Source organism: Musa acuminata, chromosome BXJ2-8 (assembly GCF_036884655.1).
Source record: "Musa acuminata AAA Group cultivar baxijiao chromosome BXJ2-8, Cavendish_Baxijiao_AAA, whole genome shotgun sequence".
Lineage (NCBI taxonomy): Eukaryota > Viridiplantae > Streptophyta > Magnoliopsida > Zingiberales > Musaceae > Musa > Musa acuminata.
Window position 1 is genome coordinate 48340271 of NC_088345.1, and position 18961 is coordinate 48359231.

The 18961-nt window shown below is 34.8% G+C and overlaps 1 protein-coding gene across 1 annotated transcript in view; it reads left to right on the forward strand.

Moving 5' to 3' along the window:
• LOC103996274 (phototropin-2) overlaps positions 1–18961 on the forward strand; it is a 38948-nt gene that overhangs the window by 1521 nt on the left and 18466 nt on the right. The window contains exons 3-13 of the mRNA XM_065122321.1: positions 178–360; positions 2406–2497; positions 2582–2843; positions 4644–4854; positions 5394–5464; positions 8101–8207; positions 8416–8465; positions 8555–8659; positions 9807–9866; positions 12090–12179; positions 13653–13729. Coding sequence (XP_064978393.1) covers positions 178–360; positions 2406–2497; positions 2582–2843; positions 4644–4854; positions 5394–5464; positions 8101–8207; positions 8416–8465; positions 8555–8659; positions 9807–9866; positions 12090–12179; positions 13653–13729 — 1308 coding nt within the window. The remainder of the gene's footprint in view (positions 1–177; positions 361–2405; positions 2498–2581; positions 2844–4643; positions 4855–5393; positions 5465–8100; positions 8208–8415; positions 8466–8554; positions 8660–9806; positions 9867–12089; positions 12180–13652; positions 13730–18961) is intronic.

Here is an 18961-nt window from a genome sequence, read left to right on the forward strand (position 1 = left end):
AGCGTTCAATCTGAAATGAAGCTCAATTGCAGCTCAGAAAGGATTGCAGGCTATATAACCTTAATTATTCCAAGGAGACATGGAGTAAATGATAGAAAAAAAAATTCATATGCTTTGATGAATGATATGTATAACATTTACATAATAATCGTCAACACTCTCTTCTCTTTGCTGCAGTCGTTTTCTTCAAGGCCCAGATACTGATAAACTGGAAATTGCAAAGATAAGAGAAGCTGTCAGGACTGGAAAATCTTACTGTGGAAGGCTCTTAAACTACAAGAAGGATGGTACGAAATTTTGGAACCTTCTAACCATAACACCCATAAGGGATGTGAATGGGAATATTGTCAAATACATAGGGTGAGTCTTTTCCTTCTACCTAATGCAATCTTTATCTTCCTAGCTTTCAATCTTTTCTTGGCAAATTGTAATTCAGAACTCTCTATTTATACCTGCTCAGTATCTATATTGGATCTTGCTTTACATGAGTTTCTTTGGAGATAACAATTGCATAACTTATTGCAACATTGGAAGACTCGAGAATGGAATACTAAAAAGCCAATTTCTGATAGTTGCAGTGGATTAAAGATCAACATTATTTTCTATAGTTCAAATATGTCTGAATGGTGTTGTCTCATGTGTTTCTCTCATCTTTCTGCATTTTTTTGAGCCCAAGGTGGGGCCTGTCGAAGAAGATTTGCCCACATGTCCTCTCAGGTCAAACTAATAGTTTAGAACCAGCTTTGCTATAGTAACATATTGGGTTTATACAAGAAATAGTTCTTATTAGATATTTTAAAAAGCTTGTTATGTTGATATCGTAAATTGGATTCAGAGGGTAAACTGTGTCAACCAAAATAACTTAATTTTTTGGTGATAATTATTCAAAGAACTTTATGATTGTCTAAAAGGACAAGCCCTATTGTTTGCAGTTTTATATCAGAAATTTGAGGGCTAAAATGAACCACAAAACTATGCTTCAGAGAGGAAGACGTTGCTTATTATTTATTGTTAAATTGGATAAGTTGATATCATGAAGTTAAAATTATATAATTAATAAATATAGAGTCCAGACATTTTATAAGTGTTTAGACTTTTCAACCCTTTTGAGAATAACTTTTTCTGGGATTTCTTCCAGGAAAGAAAGTCTGGATTTAACTAGAGCAAGTCTCAAAAAGGAAGTCAGTATCACTCTAGTCTAATTTAAGTTCTCCAATGATTTAAGTGATGCGAATTTAAATCCATATTAATGTTCTCACTAATTAAAATGATCAATAAAATTAAGACCGAGGCTTGTAGTATATGGCATCATATGCTTTGTTAGTAGCTTCTTAATGTTAACTTTAGGGCAATTTTCTAATGTTTGTCTGAAATATTTAGTGAATAAAAGTGAAAAATGACCACAGGCCAACTCCAGATCTATAGACAAAGTCTCTCAAACTTAAGATAGTTTTATTTATGTTGAATTGAATTTAGTTGAGAAGGATATGATAAGGCTGATTTGTCAAAATGAATTTGGGTCTTTTATTACCATTTTAGTAATTCTTTCAGTCAGGAATACCACTAAAGAAGATATAACATCAGGGTTTCAAGATGATGTAACCAAGGTTCGCTGTACCATATCGTACCGGCATTTCGACCCAGGCTCGGTACGGTACGATACCGGTGTACCGAATGGTACATTAGGGCGTACCGAGCGGTACACCCTGGTGTACCAAATAATTTTTATTTTTTCATATTGTAGCAGTGTTACAGTATAGTACTGTAGCACAATAGCAGTGCTACAGTATAGCTCTGTAGCATTGTAGCGGTACCGGGCGGTCCGCGTATCGGTAACCTGTCGGACCGGTACATATCGCCTGGTATGGGCGGTACACTTCGGTACGATAGACCTTGGATGTAACTAATAGAGAAACTTCTGTTAAGGTTTGTTCCCATCACATCTAACTGCCAAATGCTAACTATAAGAATGGAATTACATGTAGAGCTTCTTTCATCCCTTCCAACTTATCACCATCATTAGCTTACAGAAACTTATTTTGTATCATTTCTGCCAGCATCTTTTCTTTCTAAATCTGCATGCTTGTAGATGCTTGCTAATTTCTTCCATATAATTTTTTACTGCTGTAATAAAGGGAGAACTATAGCAAAAGCTATGATACTTACCTACTTTATAATTTTTTTTCATAATAAAGTTAATATTGTGCGTGGTGTATTGTTTTGTTAAAATGGTCTAAGAAGTTTTAGACATGTTTTATTATCTACTTATTGGATACATATGAACTCCGATACCCATCTTGCATTTGGTTTTTCAGTTTTCTATTCTTACTATACCAAATATCTTTTAAATATTTCGTTTGATTTTCTTTCAGAGTTTTTGACACTTCTGGCACTCTTAAATTCAGGATGCAGGTTGAGGTCAGCAAATATACAGAAGGTCTAAATGACAAAACCATGCGCCCAAATGCCTTGCCAATGTCTTTGATTCGTTATGATGGTTAGAATACTTCAAAAGCATTCTATTTATTAGCATATTGATTACTGCTCAAGAGGGACCAACTTATTTGTCTTTCCACATCAGCACGACAAAAGGAGAAGGCCTTGTCTTCTATTGAGGAGGTTGTCCAGACTGTGAAGCATCCTCGCTCTCACTCACAAGCTGTAGATCATGATATTGCTATCAAGTTTGACGCCCATGAGACAATCCAAATTGACTCTTCCCTTCAAGATTCTTCAGAGATTAAACATTTTAAGTCACCAGGTAGAATGACTATTTCATTAGATGCTAAACGCGAGTCATCAAGAATGAGCAGTTGGAAACCTGGTCGTTCTTCCTCAACTGGGTAAGTGATATCATTTACTGACCTGATATAGATTTTAATACAAAATTGCTCAATAATTAACAAGTATCATCATTAGTACAAGATGCCGTCAGTGCATGTCAGGTGATCATTAGAAGCCCAAGAACCCAACATTTTACCAAACTTGTTTCTTTAAAGTTTTAAGTATGTATAGCATGTTATTCAACATCCAATCATATTTGAAACATGTAGAGAGAAGTTAGTGGATATTGATTTCCCACTTCTTTAGGCACAAAATATGTTGGAAAGTAAATGTTAATGTTGGGAGTAAGTTTGACCAGGTGTTGACCAAGTGTGTGGACAAGTTCTTTACAGGAGAGATGTTTAATTTGACAAAAAGTTGAGAAAAAGATCATTTCAGGACATGCAAAAATAATTGTGTTTTGGATTCTCATTTGAAATTAAAGGGAGGTAGTTTTTCACAAATGATTGTCTCATGCTGCTCATAGAAAATTTGAAGATTTTAAAATTCAAGTCCTGTACTTATAGTTAAAGTGCCATTTTTTTTTTCACACTAAGTTTGGTCACTTAGAGTCTTGCACTTATCATACTATTATATTTTCCTAATATAGTGGGGTAAGAGCCCTTTGAAATTTGAACTATTAAGTAAATAATTGATGACAAATTATACCTAGACCATACATCCTTGACTTTGTACCAAAAAATTCCAGTCTTCCTAAGTTCCTACTTCCTATAATGTCTTGTTGGCTACGTAACTTGAAAGTATATGCTAGTTATTGCTAGAAAAATTACATCGTAACAAGAGACCAATATTGTCCATTATGAATTAATTTACTGATCACAGGGAAAACAAATTATTCATTGATATTTCCCATGAATAGTTTTTGTATTACTTGGTAAAATCGTTAATCTATAAACCAAATATATATCCATGTAGGAATATCTTTTTCAGTTGTCATTGTTTACCATAGCCATGAAAATATCATTTGTCTCCGGTTGATGCATGGGGGATTCTCCTGCATGCAGCTCCCAACTGCTACTAATGAATATCAAATCTTCCGTTGATACTTCACTTCGTATCCTTTCCATAATCAGTTGTGCAAATAGCCTTTAGAAATGGTGGTTTCTTTGAAATTCCTAGTGCACATAAGATAACTTGTAACTTCACAACAACTTGATTAGTTTCCAAGGAATAACAACTGATCTCTTTGATCAATTTCACATGCACTTACTTCCATCTTCTAGCTGTACATTCAATATCAATCCAGGTTAGGATTTTGGGTATATTCTTTTGGCAAGAATGGAAAAAAAGCAATTGAAGTATTCTGGAACTTCTCAAACAACAATTGTATGGAGTATGGACTACAGAGATAATCAATGTTTCAACACCCTGACATGTGCCAATGCCATTGTCACTGCAACTAATTGCACCAGTCAATTTTTTTAACTGCAAAACCATCATGATGATGGATTTGTTGAAATCAGACCTGTCAAAACCAAACATATGTTATTAATTGTGGATTTCAAACTTTGCTACTAATCTCCTCCTCTGAATGCAGATACTAGCACAAATGAAGTCTGCATTAATGCCCTTACAGACTAATGAGTGTGAACAAATAGCAAATTTTCCATTCAATAGGTTTTTCTTATTTATAGGGATACTTTTTATTATTGTTCTAATATTTTCTTCTATTTTCTTTACAGTTTAATACATGTATCCGAATAATTTCCTTCAATAATGTAGCTTATATGTTGAAAATTTTCCAGATACACAAGCAACAATTTGTGCTGCTATACTAAAAGTCTTCCAGTAATTTGCAGATTTATGGCAAGGAAACAGAGTTCCATAGAAAGATATGAACCTGATATTGAGCCAGAGATTCTAATGACCAAAGATGTCCAACGCACTGAAAGTTGGGACCATGTGGAGAGAGAAACAGATATACGACAAGGAATTGATTTAGCTACAACATTGGAGCGTATAGAAAAGAATTTTGTGATAACAGATCCCAGACTTCCAGATAATCCAATAGTAAGATCAATTAACTGAAAGATTATTTACATTATTCTATTACAAGACAACGTGAAAATGAATCCAACATGATCAAGCATTCAATAATTGCATATACGTATCTAGAGGAGGGTATATAATTGCATGTATATACAAATGCACATATGTAAATATGTTTAAAGATTCAGGTGTCTCCACTAGCTCATGTTTTAAGGTACAAGTAACTTGAATTTTGTCCACATGTTTTGGAGTTTTTCTTCCAAACTTGAATTTTTAACTTTTTTACACTTAGGTAAGCCTTATATCTATGAAAATACTTATTGCTGCTTCTAGAACAGGTGATGATAGATATATTAGGTTTTAAATATGAAAAGAATTTTTTTTAATCAAGTTAGTTTCATTCATTGTTTTGGCACCACGAAGAATTGGACTTTTCCTTTTATAATAATCATGAGCTTCACATATATTATGTTTGATAAATGGTAAACTGTTGGAATATCCTTTTTGTTTCCCACACATAAACTCAGGAGACTAATTTTATGTGGTTATTTCTTATGCAGATATTTGCATCTGACAGCTTCCTTGAATTGACAGAGTTTACACGGGAAGAAATTTTAGGAAGAAATTGTCGGTATGTAAAGACAATTCCCTCATCTCATAACTAGCAGCTATTAAGCAATTACCTTTTCAACATGTACTTCCATATTTTTATAAAATTCTGTTCTAATCATGCTGATTTGATCAAATTATATGAAAGATTATGATATTAGCAGTGCACTTGTTAAAAGGTGCTTCTCACAAATTCTTATCTGATGACTGAGAGTTACATGTCATATCCTTTTCTTTCTTTTACTAGGAGTGTATTGAACTCATATTTGCTCACTGTTGCATCACAATACTATGATTAACTGATAAGCTGCTTATTAATGCGAACCAAACTAGAAATAAAGTTGGCTGTCTATCATGGAGAAAAATGGTTTTCTTGATCAATTGACATGCTGGTTTCTCAGAAGAGATTTTTCAATGTCAACCTCTTCGTTATCAAACTTTCATGCATCAGTTCCTTGGAAGTTGATTCTTTAGCGTCAAACATGTAAAATAGAATGTCTATATCTATCCCCATTGGGTAGCATAATTAGTAAGGGCATCACCGCTCCTTGTGAGTAAAATCCCTAAACTATTGGCTCAAAGTAAAAGGTTTAGCTTATAAATGACATATGATATGCTTTTCTTTATTTAGATTGCAATATATATAACAGTCAATTGATTACAATTTCTAATGAAAGTACAAGATAATGGATAAATTTGTAAGATTCTAGATCCCATGTGTCCATAGATTGACCTGTAGCAGATCAGGTTGGGGTCTTTGGTATCTATTTTGATCTCAAATAACCATGGTCAAATGATATTGGAGGTACTGGATGTGCTTCCAATATCTCTTGTCAACAACTGCCAACAAGTGCTTTGAGCAACACAGTTTCACTTATGGGTGATGAATTGATCTTCATCTTTAATCCTATGTGGAATTTAATTGATTATTCAATTTAAAACTAGGATTGACCTCTACTGATCCTGTGCATACATCAATAGAGTTAAGTTGTATTTGGACCAAGCCAAATAAAGGCATGGTCAGGACATACTGAGAATATCTCATGTCTAGGGCAATAGATTTTTCTAAGGTATCGGGCTGAACTTTTAGGGGCTTAAACGTTACTAGCATGTCTTGTCACCTTGGACAAATTAATTGATGTGTGATACAGCTAAGATTAGGATTCAACCAGTTAATGTAAAGTCTCCCTATATCATATCACCAAGGAAACACAACTTGGGAATAACTCTAGCATGGTTCAGGACTGGAATGATACTCATTTGAGTTGAGATTTTTAGTTTTTATCATATATAACAATCCTAAGGCAAATTGGTGGAAATAGTGAAGATTCTACATCATCCCCATTCCTACTCGAAAATATTCTTTTATATTTTGCTTTTTTTGACAGTTGTAGTCAATTTTAATAGCTAGTTCAATAATTTAAACCCGAGTCTGATACACATTCCGATAACCAATCAGATTGGTATGCTAGGTAATATACTGGTTTGTACTTCATGGTATCGTTTTAAAAAATAATAAAACAATGTAAGATGAACTGATACTGATCTATATGGTCTGATATTGATCCTTGTTCAGACTGGTAATATGAGTTATAACTTAGTATAACCATATAAGTCACTCTGACTGTTATTTGAAACCTTGGCTATTTTAGTGGGTCATAAGATTCCTATTATTAGCCTAATTGGTATCTTATAGTCACTATTTGAATATTGTATAACTTAGGTTATTTATTTTTCCAATAAAACTTTTATCTTGAGAGTTGTAGAGTTATCTTTCAAAAAGGATTTTATGGGAGATGTGATTAACTCTTTTCTCCACAACTCATATAAGTCTCTGGTTCTGGCCATTGGCACATCATTGAAGTAAACAGTAAAGCTTTCTTTACCTAATTTTCTTAATCTATTTCTCTTTCCTCTCTTTTGTCTCTCTTTCTTCCCAAAATTCCATAGGAGGTTATCAACTTCCTCTGAAGTAAATTGGCACCTCATTGGAGATGACTTATTCTGTAAAATTTCATGTTGTCCTTAGAGATTCCAGAAAATATTTTATTTCTTGAACATGATCTGTAAATTGAATAAGCAACTAACCAGTTTTTTGTTTGAACAAAGACTTATTTTTTGCCGCAGTTTTTCTTAACATGATCATTAATTGGATTAATTTATATATTTGTTTGTGATTACTTACCTTGGAGAGAGATTGTTTTTTCTTTTGGTTGGTGGAGGATGGGAGCTCAATTTACATTATCAATGATGCTTCTGAAATGGTAATTTGCCACTTGGTTGTTGCATCATGGAAGCTGAGGTTCTCAACAATTCCAAAACATAGCAGCAGTTGCCAGAACTCCACAGCATTTCTATTATGAGTGACTATTAAAGTGGACAAGTTTGCTATTTGTGAACTAAGATAAAAGCCTAAAATTCTACAGCTCCATCTCTGTAACTATCACATGAAACAGAAATTTTGTAACTTCTAAGAAGCATCATATATTATTTACAGAAAGCATATATAATTTTGTAACTACTAATCTTGGTCATTTTAGTCTTCTATTTTTTTGGCTGTGAATTTTACTAACTAGAATTTTAGTAGTTCTTTCAATACTTCAGTTATATTGGTATTGTCACGAAATCTTCAGCACCAATCTTTTATGCATATTACAGATTCCTTCAAGGACCTGATACAGATCAAGGAACTGTTGCAAAGATAAGGGAGGCTATAAGAGAGCAAAGGGAAGTCACAGTCCAATTAATTAATTATACAAAGAGTGGTAAGTTTGTAGCAGTGCTATGTGATTTTGCTTCTATATAATAACCTTTCTAATTGATCATCTGATCCAAATTGATGAACTGGAAAACTGCATCTTAGGCTGCTCATATTTAATCTATATACTGGATATGATAAATTCTGCTGTATATTTTTAAACTCATTTGATTATGTTTGTTGATATTGTCTTACATATATTGGACTTGATGTAGGAAAGAAGTTTTGGAACTTATTCCACTTGCAACCAATGCGTGATCAAAAGGTCATACAAAAGTTGTTTATTTTGGACGGTGTATCCTGTAACTGTAACATAAATTTCAGAAATTAAATTATTGGTCACTATGTTGATAGGGTGAGCTTCAATACTTCATTGGAGTGCAACTTGATGGCAGTGATCATGTTGAACCCCTTAGAAACCGCCTCTCAGAGAAGACAGAGTTACATAGTGCTAAAGTGGTAATTACATGATCTCTTTGTTTTTCAACCTAATTACATTGGTCAAGGACATGGATATTTCAATGATTTTGACTGAAGGAAGTGTGTTTCTGTAAGACTCCCAAATTTTTATTTTTCCTTTGTACTCATGCTATCTATGCAAGGGCTGAAGGAATCATGTTTTGCATGTATTTTCAATGCAACAACCTCTCAGAGGTCACTTCTTTAGTTATTAAGTTTGTCCTCCACATCAAATAGTAGAACAAAATTTCCTCTCTTGCATGTGCTTCAATGGCAAAATTCACACATATTAGAGAGAATTTGAATACTTAAGAGAACCTCACTGCCAGGTTGTTCCTCAGTTATCATAATGAGATATAAGCAACACAGAGGACCATGATAATCATTGATCGTGAGTCCATAATCAGTACATTGGTTGATTAAGGTTTTCAAAACCACACATGGAACAAATAGTTCTATCTATGTCAAAGAAGTTTACTTAAAAAACAATAATTAATCAAAGTATAGTGGATGCTCTTTCATTAATTTTACATTCATCATTTGGTGGTCCATATTCAATCTAAATTTTTAAATGCCTGCTAGTGTTTTTTTAGTTTGAATGTTGAACTTTAATCATACTAATTATTAACAGAAATATTTCTAGTAAAGATAAGGAGTTTTCATAGCCAATATGTAGCAATTTATTGTAATTGACAAAATGAGACAGGAGTATCACAATGCCAAAATCCTATAAAACCATAAAACATTTTATGACAAATATATTCTTTTGACAAGATGTGGAGATGCGCTATTTCTTTCTAGGATCTGTAAATATGAAAATGACTATAAAACTAGATGACAGAATGTCCATGGATGAAGTTACACGGAGACCGTAATGAATTACCTGACTAGAATTAGTGTGAAAAGAATTTTAACTAGCACAGTATTAGTAAACTAATTCTTCCTACGAATCTCATACAAATAACAACCAGAACAATGTCACTGTATTTCATACATGATGGAGATACCAATAGATTTCGTTCATGTCGGAAGCATGTTATTTTTCCACCATCTGAAATTTTGAATATTTATTATACTGCTCTGTTAAAGTGTAAAATTTTATGATATACTGTTTCATTTGCATCTAATATTGTGGCTTGTTACCCAGGTTAAAGCTACAGCTGAGAATGTAGATGAAGCTGTCAGAGAGCTTCCTGATCCCAACTTGGTAAGGTACATTTTCTAATTGCTTGTTTTTGGAGAAAGCCATTGACTTTTTCCATTTTGCAAGCAACATTTTTAGGTTATTCAACATTTCTTGAGTTTAAGTATTACTTATGCAAATCTTTTGATTGCCTCTACATCAGGAGAATTTGGTCTAATTTGATTCTGTTGTAATAAAGTCATGAGTGGAAATTTAAATACTTTATATCAGGGTTCATCATTTTGGGTACCAGACCCGTCTTGGAGTTTTGTCAGGTCAGTACATACCGGAATGTACTAGTGTATTGACACACGATACATTGGGGCATGTCGACGGGGACTTCGGCGATTCGTGTTTCGGTTGCCAGTCGTACTGGTCCATACCGCCCATACCATACCGACTCAAGCGGTGCAACAAACATTGCTTTCTATTTTAGTTTGTATATGCGAAAGACCATTCAATCTAGAAGTTCCTGAATTGCTTTTAACTCATAAGTACTGATAAATGAAATGCAAATTATGACTATGTGCCTGATAGAAACTGATATCACCTGCAGCTACATATATTCTGAAATGTTATCTTGCTGAAGTGCTGCTCTTTAGCTAAGCTAGACAAAGAAATTCAAAAAATGTTCACTATATTCTTGCCTCAACAAGTTACAACTTCAATAATTGAGGATTTATCCTTGATTTTTGCTATAAAGTGTGTCTAAGCATCTTTTGACATGTGTAAATTTTAAAAATAACTCAATAATTTCCAGATAAGTAGTTCATCTAGGGTTTGATGATTGTGGAATTGGTATATAAGCATTTGGAATGGACGTATGACTTGAAATGGACACAATGATAATCTGTTTGTTACTTGTCACAGTAGGTCAAAATATTATCAATTTTTTTTATTATCTCTTTTGGTTGCCTTGTAGATGTAAAACTTGAATACTATTCCCAATATGTAACAGCACAAGTAACCATGTGTCACATTATTGGCTTGGAAGGATAAAATTATCTTGAACATGATTCTGACAGATATGGCTTCTCAATGATCTAGAGGGTATATTTTGCGCCAGGGACCAAGAGAAGAATGATACATGGTTTTGCGATGGATCAATTCGGTTGAGCTAAAATAATCAAGCGAAAAAGATTCCTGTCAATATATAGGGAGGGTCATGCAGAGAGGCAAGAGCATATTAAAATAAACATAAGAAGGGTGGTGGCCATAGGAAAAAAACCAAACGAAACTACAATCCAGACAGATGCAAGGAGGTTTCAATGAAGCAATTGGCTGAAGCAGATTATATTGTTTCCAAGGGGATAACCAACTGATAAAGTTGATGAAGCCTCAGAAGTGTCAAATTTCAAATTTTTTAGAAGTTGAGAGTTGAGTATTTTACTAGATATGAAAATTTAGACAATGAGTAACTCATGTTTGTCCAACTGATTAAGTTGATAAAGCAAAGTGCCAAATGTCAAACTGATAAGGTGAGAGTTGAATCTTGTACAATGTTTATATTTGACTGTTTAATAACTTGTGCACCTTGTTCGGAAGATAGCCATGGAAAATTTGATATTCATTATTTTTTAATATGTAAAAGATGGTTAGAATATATGAGTTAGATAAAAGCTCAATTCCTATAGTGAGCAGACAGATGAATTCCCAGTATGATCAGTGAAGTGTATGTTTTACTTCATGAAAGTTCTCTAGGAATCTCTGCTATGATCAGTGAAAGTTCTCTGGCAAAATCTGATGATTAGAATGGATGGAAGACTACTTCTAGAATTTACATTTAGATGTATTATAAGAATAATATAAGGTATGATGGCATTTTGGATTATCAACTAATACTACAATCAAGAGCTCAATGACATAATGTTCCATGCAGTGGACCCTAAATAGTTGGGAACAGTTGCTCATACTACTATAGTAGTGCTTGGTAGGTGGTACTAGTAGTATTAATGGTAGTAGCATTGGTTGGTATTAGTGGTAGTAGTAGTTTTGTGGTCGTCATTGTAGAAGTCTTCATAAGTGCTCCTTTATTGTATATTAACTTAATATAGACAGATAGATGTAGTAAAGCAGTTGTCTTTCAATTTTCATCTTTAATTTGTAGTGTGCACTATGCACTTCCATTTGTATTTTCTGTACATAAATATTTTTAGATTTCATAAAATGTTTATTTAGTGCCATATAAAAAACTTATATTTAGCTTTTACTTTCATGGTTGAATGACCAATATTTTGTTGCATTCAGAGACCAGAGTACTTGTGGGCAATCCATTCAAAACCTGTCTTTCCAAAGCCTCACAAAAAGAACAATTCTTCTTGGGTAGCAATTAATAAGGTACTCATTCAACATTGTGTTTAGTGCCAAATGTGTAGCCACATTTATAAGGTAATGGAGAGGTATCATGACAATTCTGACCTTTTCATTTTAAGTTATTAGTTGCTCAGAAACATGTTCTGCGTATTTAGGTGCAACACAGAATTTTCAGGTTAAACTCTTTAAAATCTGGAGATTGTTATGTATATCTGAAGAAGCCAACAGTTTCTGTTGATGTTTTATTTACTGTCATAATTATTCTTATTGTGTATACTGTTACAACTTACAATTATTATCTTTTTTATGGAGGGAAGGGGATGGGATTTGTCCTGAAACATGTTATTTATGAAAACAACAGCTATTTAGTTTTAGATATGTTACACCTGAAATATGAAAGAGCCTATTATCAGTCTGCAATAAATTTTCTTTTATAGTGGCTGGGTCTATGCCTTTGCTGTGCAATATCTTGGTCAGCATAAAGATACTCTTTGAGCAAGAGGCATCCTCTCTACTCTCAACAATTAAATTAAGCATGAAATCAAAATTTCTCTTTTTCAACACTGGCCTATGCCCTTGCTCTTCAATATCTTGGTCACCATAAAGATACTCTTTGAGCAAGAGACATCCTCTCTACTCTCAACAAATAAATTAAGTATGAAATCAAACTTTCTCTTTTTCAAAACTAGCAGTTGGATCCTTATATATGATTATGTACTGATTCACAATAGATGCACCAATATGAAATTTGCTACCATGAAACCACAAAGTCCAAAAGACCCTATAAATATATGCCTGTTGTTTTGGCACTTGGAATAAGAAAAAATTAAACATGAACAAGGGGCAGAATGAGAAATTAATATGAGAAAAAGCATTGAAGAACATTACACATGATAACCCGACATTCTTTTTGGGGAAGGAATTTAGAGATGAAAGGCAAAAGAACATCACATTACATAGAATTTAGACAAGTTAAAACATAAAAAGAAATTAATATATTGGCATAATCTTTGAGAGTTGTAACTTTTCATACAGACAATAGTAAACAGTAAATGTCCTATATGAATTAGCCTCCATGTATGAACTCTCAATAATTATGGAAAAGTGAGTTTGATAAGTTGACTATTAATAAAAAATGTCTTGTCAAGTAAATAATGAATTTTGGAATATGAACTTGGGGGAAGTTTATAAGAGTTGGTTCAACAAATATTTAGGTACTTTATGAATTCTGAATGTCCATTACATTATCCTGATTTTAAGCTATTGCTGATTTTTAAGTTCCATCATTGCTGTTTAATGAATTCTCTGGTACAAAAGAAGTATGATTTGGCATTCTTGTATGAGTGAAATTATGCTCCGAGATCAATCATATAAGATCTCCTAACTTGCATATATAGTTTGGTTAATCTATTTTGCACTGTGCTTGTTGCACTACCTGCATTCATTATATTAACAATTAAATCATATAAGATTTAATTTCTATCTCTGGTTTTATAGATTGCTGGAAAAGGTGAAGAAATTGGCTTGAAGAATTTTAGGCCTCTAAGACCGTTAGGATGTGGGGACACTGGAAGGTATTGCTATCTTTGATGTCAGTAATATCATATTATGGACTTCTCATTTCAATTTCAGTATCACTTGTGACATTTCCCGTATGGTTGTCTGGAAATGGAATATCATGCCTTTAATTATTTTCCAAGAAAAAGATCATTGCTTTTTTTGAAGAAGTACAAAAAATTCCAGAATATATTTATAGCATGAGATTCATGGATATATCGTATATTACATTATTACTGCTACAACGAAAAAATGTAAAATTAGGAAAAAAACCCACTATAAATAACAATAAAGAGAAAGATCCTTAAGAGATTCTAGTTAGAAGTTTTAGCACAGATTAATATAAAATATATGACTAAAAATTATCAGGAAATGAACATGATGGCATAGAGGATAGTTAGCTAAAACATCGGAAATAATGCATGTAACTGACATAGTGTAACAAACTTAGCAAGATTTTTCTAGGTCATGTGGCACTTTTGCGTGTCCGTTTGCAGGGGGTCAGCCTCGCTGCAAATTCGCAGGATCCCCTAAGGTCCTACAAAAGAGAAGATGAGTCAATGGAATCATTAAAATCGAGATCCCATACGCAGAAATTTTAGTAAACACTTGATAGATAATACAAAATATAAAGATGAATTTCATAAGCCCTTAATGGTTATGCAACAAAGGGTCTAAAGCAATCTGCTGCACCCAATAGTCTCTAGTGCCCGTATGACATAACGAAACTAGACAGTGAACTAGCCTTAGAAACTACCCCAAAGGCCCATCCAACGCTGTGCCACCCAGATAGCTCTAGAGTGTTGAGATGACTAACATTTCTACCACTCTATGCACCTAGTAAACACCCAAAATAGCTACATGGATGGCTTATTTTTAGGCACTTTTGCCTCTATACGATGATCACACACATCCTGTGTGTACAAGCCTGAAACAGTTACCAAAGCCAACCAAAATGAGATTGCCAAGCCCAGTACAAACCCCTTACATGCTGTCAAGATATGAACAAAACTGAAAAGCACGAACACAGCTACACATTGTGTCAAACACCTTCCCTACAAGCTGTCCGTGATAGTAGATTAAATTACTTGAGCAAGCCGGATATATTTTGTACTAGTTTTCCAAATAAGTGGAAAATTACACATGATTAGGATCTACTGTAGCATTTGACGGTACAAGATTTCTTATCAGTAGGGTTGAGGATCCTCTCATTAATAGCTTTTTTTTCCTTTTATTGCTTTCGTTTGCCCCAATCCCAACCTTGCAAAGCTTCGGTTTCCTACTTCGAGGAGAATATCTTTTGGAATTGATTTCCATCCTTTTTTATGTAGTGTGGAATTCAATCTCCATAGAACCTGCTTCAACATCCTAGTTGTTGCTGGAAATCAGTTTCAAAAAACATAGAAATATTACATAATAGTTTTTTCGTATTAGTTTCGGTCTGTATCATTTTTTTGCATTTTGTGTAGGCATCTTCAAATGTTGCTATTTGTATAAATAATATTATTAGCATCTTTGATTGAGTGATTCTACATAATTGTAGATTATCACTGTATTTAGCATTTATAGGCTGTTATATTTCGGTATGGTATTCATACTTTTCTTTCTTTATTTGTCTTCGGATGAGCAATGCTCCCTATTGCAAGAGTTGTCATTTCATTTTTTTATTCACTTTCTAGGTTTAAACAAAAATTGGTGGACACACCAGGTTACACAAGCCAAAAATATAACCATTACAGTAAATCTTTTTATTTGGAAACTAGACATGGATCTCTAATCAAATTTATTTTCCCAAGTTTCCTAGGCTGGGATTTGCCATCAGATTTAGAAGGTTAATTATTGATATCCAATATCAAAATTTTATCAATAATATTAGTATTTTTGAGATGAGGATGCAGAGAGACAAATAAGTGGAGTTATTAGAAAAAAGAATAACAAATGTATTCAATAATAACTAGGATAGTTCTAAATCTCTGATCAAGAATAAAATGATAGAAAGTAGCTAATTACTAGGGTTTCCTTCCTTCACGAGAGGGTGAGAGAAAAGGGCGTAAACTTTTTGGAATTTATGTAAGAGGGTCTACAAGGAAATCATGTTTGAGTGGGGAATTGTAATTGATCTCACATGGTGAAGAATTTTGTTTTCTCCATGGATGAAGGCAGGATTTGTCGATTCACGTTAATCTTGTGTCAGCTCTCTCATATATTCTTTTGATTGTTGATCTCTGGGTGTTTTCTTTTGGTTTTGGAATTCTCTTCTCCCTCCCCAACAATAACACAATTTAAGGTTTTTTGGCAATCGACTATCTTGTAGTTGCACCCAGGGTTTTTAATTTCATACTGTATCGCTCGATATGAGCTGTACATACCAATCCGCCAATAGATCGACACGTGGACTGCCCACTATCGGGTGGTATCAGGTTTTTGGCCTCGTATCGAGTGATACGAGGCTGTACCTGGTGGTAACGATCAAAATTTCAACCATTACCGACCTATACCGAGCATTACGTAGCAATTACCATCCAGCCAAGTGAACACGCTGCTCCTCTTCGGAATGACATTCTCTCAGTGGTCGTCATAGTGATTGCCATTAGCCCAAATGAGCTCCCCGCGGTCGAATATTACGTCATTCCACCACTCGCCGATGTACTGGTTCCCGCTCCACCACATGTACTGATCGTAGCCCTCCTGTGCGTCGCGCCACTAGCCACCCTTGTGATAGTCGTCGTTAGAGTGCCACTTGCATCCAAACCCATGCTCTCGGTTGGCAACACAGGAACCAAGGCAGGCATTGCCCTCCGACTCAGTGGTCCCGAAGGCTTCCATCTGGCCAGAACGGAGCTCGCCCATGAAGGTTGCATTGGAGGGCCACGAGAACTTTCCGTTTCTAGAAGCCTTCCCCCTCTGCCACTCCCCCTCGTGCATGCACCAGTTGGCCCCGAGGCACTTCGCCCATTGGTGGGGGGAGTTTTCCTCCGCGTCCACAATCAGGTACAAAAACCCTAAGTTGCTTCGTGTTCTCTGCTTGGTGCGCCTTGGCATACCACTCAGTATACTGGTACATACTGTATCGAGCAAGGCTCGGTATGCCGATATGGTACAAGATTAAAAACCTTGGTTGTACCAATCAATGAGGTGGGTGAAATTGACTGCTGATGCTAAGAGAGGTGAACGAAGGATAGGGAGACTTGATCACAAACAATGAGAAAGTTGGTGCTTTACCTTCCCAATAACATTTCGATAGAGTTCTAATGCTAGCCAGCACCTGCAAATTTAGCCAAAATCTGAAGACTTCAACTAAGAAGGATATGTCTTAGGATGTCACTTAACCAGGGGTGATGGATGCCACTCAACGTCACTAATCGTGGATGCCACTCAATGCAACCAAGTCAATAACTTGATAGGAAGATTCAATCCAAGCAAAAACCAAAAGACTAGCTTCTTTTCCATGAGAAGAATATGTTTCTCTAAGGAGACCCTTGAGCTTCTACAATAATGACAAACACATCCCAACAGAAAAAAAAACATGTTCCCAAGTAGTCAACACACTACTTACTGAAGACTTAGTGAGAGCAATAAGGTGACAGCAGAAATAAATAATAATAATAATAAGACTCTAAAACATAGTTAATTAGCAGTAATCTAAAATTAGATTATGCCCCTGCATCATTCTCCTTGGCTTGAGAAAAATTCGACTTCGAATTTGTAGTGAGCTACCTCCAAAGTGCCTCGTCAATCTTCTGGAGTTCTTGAGCTAACATCCATACATCTTTAGAACTGGGCTTTCCCATGAAATGTACTATGTATTGAGCATAAGTGCCACACTTTGTTATAATACTTCAAACATCCAATGCATCAATGACTTCTCTAGTAGAGCTCATAGACTTGGTGGAAAATTCATTCGGCTTTATGATAATATTATGATTATCCTCGTCCCCATATAATAGACTCAAGTCACACACATTAAAAATTGGACTGACTGCCAACCCATCTAGTAGCTCCAAGCGGTAAGCATTGGGTCTGAGTGTTTTTGCAACTTGACATGGTCCAAACTTCCTTTGCTTAAGTTTACTGTATGTTCTAGAAGGAAATCTTTCTTTTAAAAGATAAACCATGACAAGATCACCTTCTTCAAAGTTCAAACTCTTTATGCCTCCTATGCACATTGGTCTTTGACTTGTAGAGTTAAGAAGTTTGCCTCAACTGTTAAAGAACTTGATCATGAATGGTCTTAATGTGGGCAGCAAACCCCTCTGCATCCATGCTAAGATGTGACTGATTTGTAAGTGAGACTAAGTCCAAAACTTGATTAAGGTATCTGCCATAAACCACTTCAAATGAAGCTTTTTTTGTGGATCTGTTAAGAGAGCTATTGTAGGCAAATTCAGCTTGAGAAAGAATCAACTCCCATCTTTTAGGACTGTCACCGACCAAGCTTCTCAATAAATTCCCAAGAGAATGGTTCACCACTTCTGTTTGGCTATCTATTCGTGGATGATAGGAAATAGAAAATTGCAGTTTAGTACCCAAAAGTTTCCAAAGTGTCTTCCAAAAGTGAGTCACAAATTGCACATCATGTTCCGAAGTAATGGACCTTGGGCCTCCATGCAAATGAATTACTTCTTTGAAGAATAAATTGGCCACATGTGAGGCATTATGAGAATTTCTACAAGGTAGGAAGTGAGTCATCTTTGAGAATCTTTCAACAATCACCAGAATGCAATCATATCTATGTTGTGTTCTAGGCAAACCAAAAACAAAATCCATTTAGACGTCCTCCCAAGAAGCATTAGGAATAGGAAGGGGCTGGTATAAACTGGTATTTTGCACTCCTCCTTTGGCCTTTTGACAAATATAACATCTTTGCACAAATCTAGCAACATCCCGTTTTATGTTATAGGCCAAAAGTATATTTCTTTAACAAGTACTTCTATTTTGTCTCACCCAAAATGTCCTCCAAGCCCACCACCATGCAATTCTCTCATGACAAATACTCATAAAGAACCTTCCGGTAAACAAAGCTGATTTCCTTTGAAAAGATAGTCATTCATAAGTGTAATCACTATTTTTTATCTCATCCAACTCTTGTAAGACTTCAGAGAAGAGAGGGTCAGCTGCATAATTTTCTGATATAAGATCAAATCCAATAATCTCATAAGAAAGAGTAATCAGCAAGCTGTACTTCCTGCTCAAGGCATCAGCTACCTTGTTAGATGAACCAGCCTTGTGTTTTAGAACAAAGCTGAGTT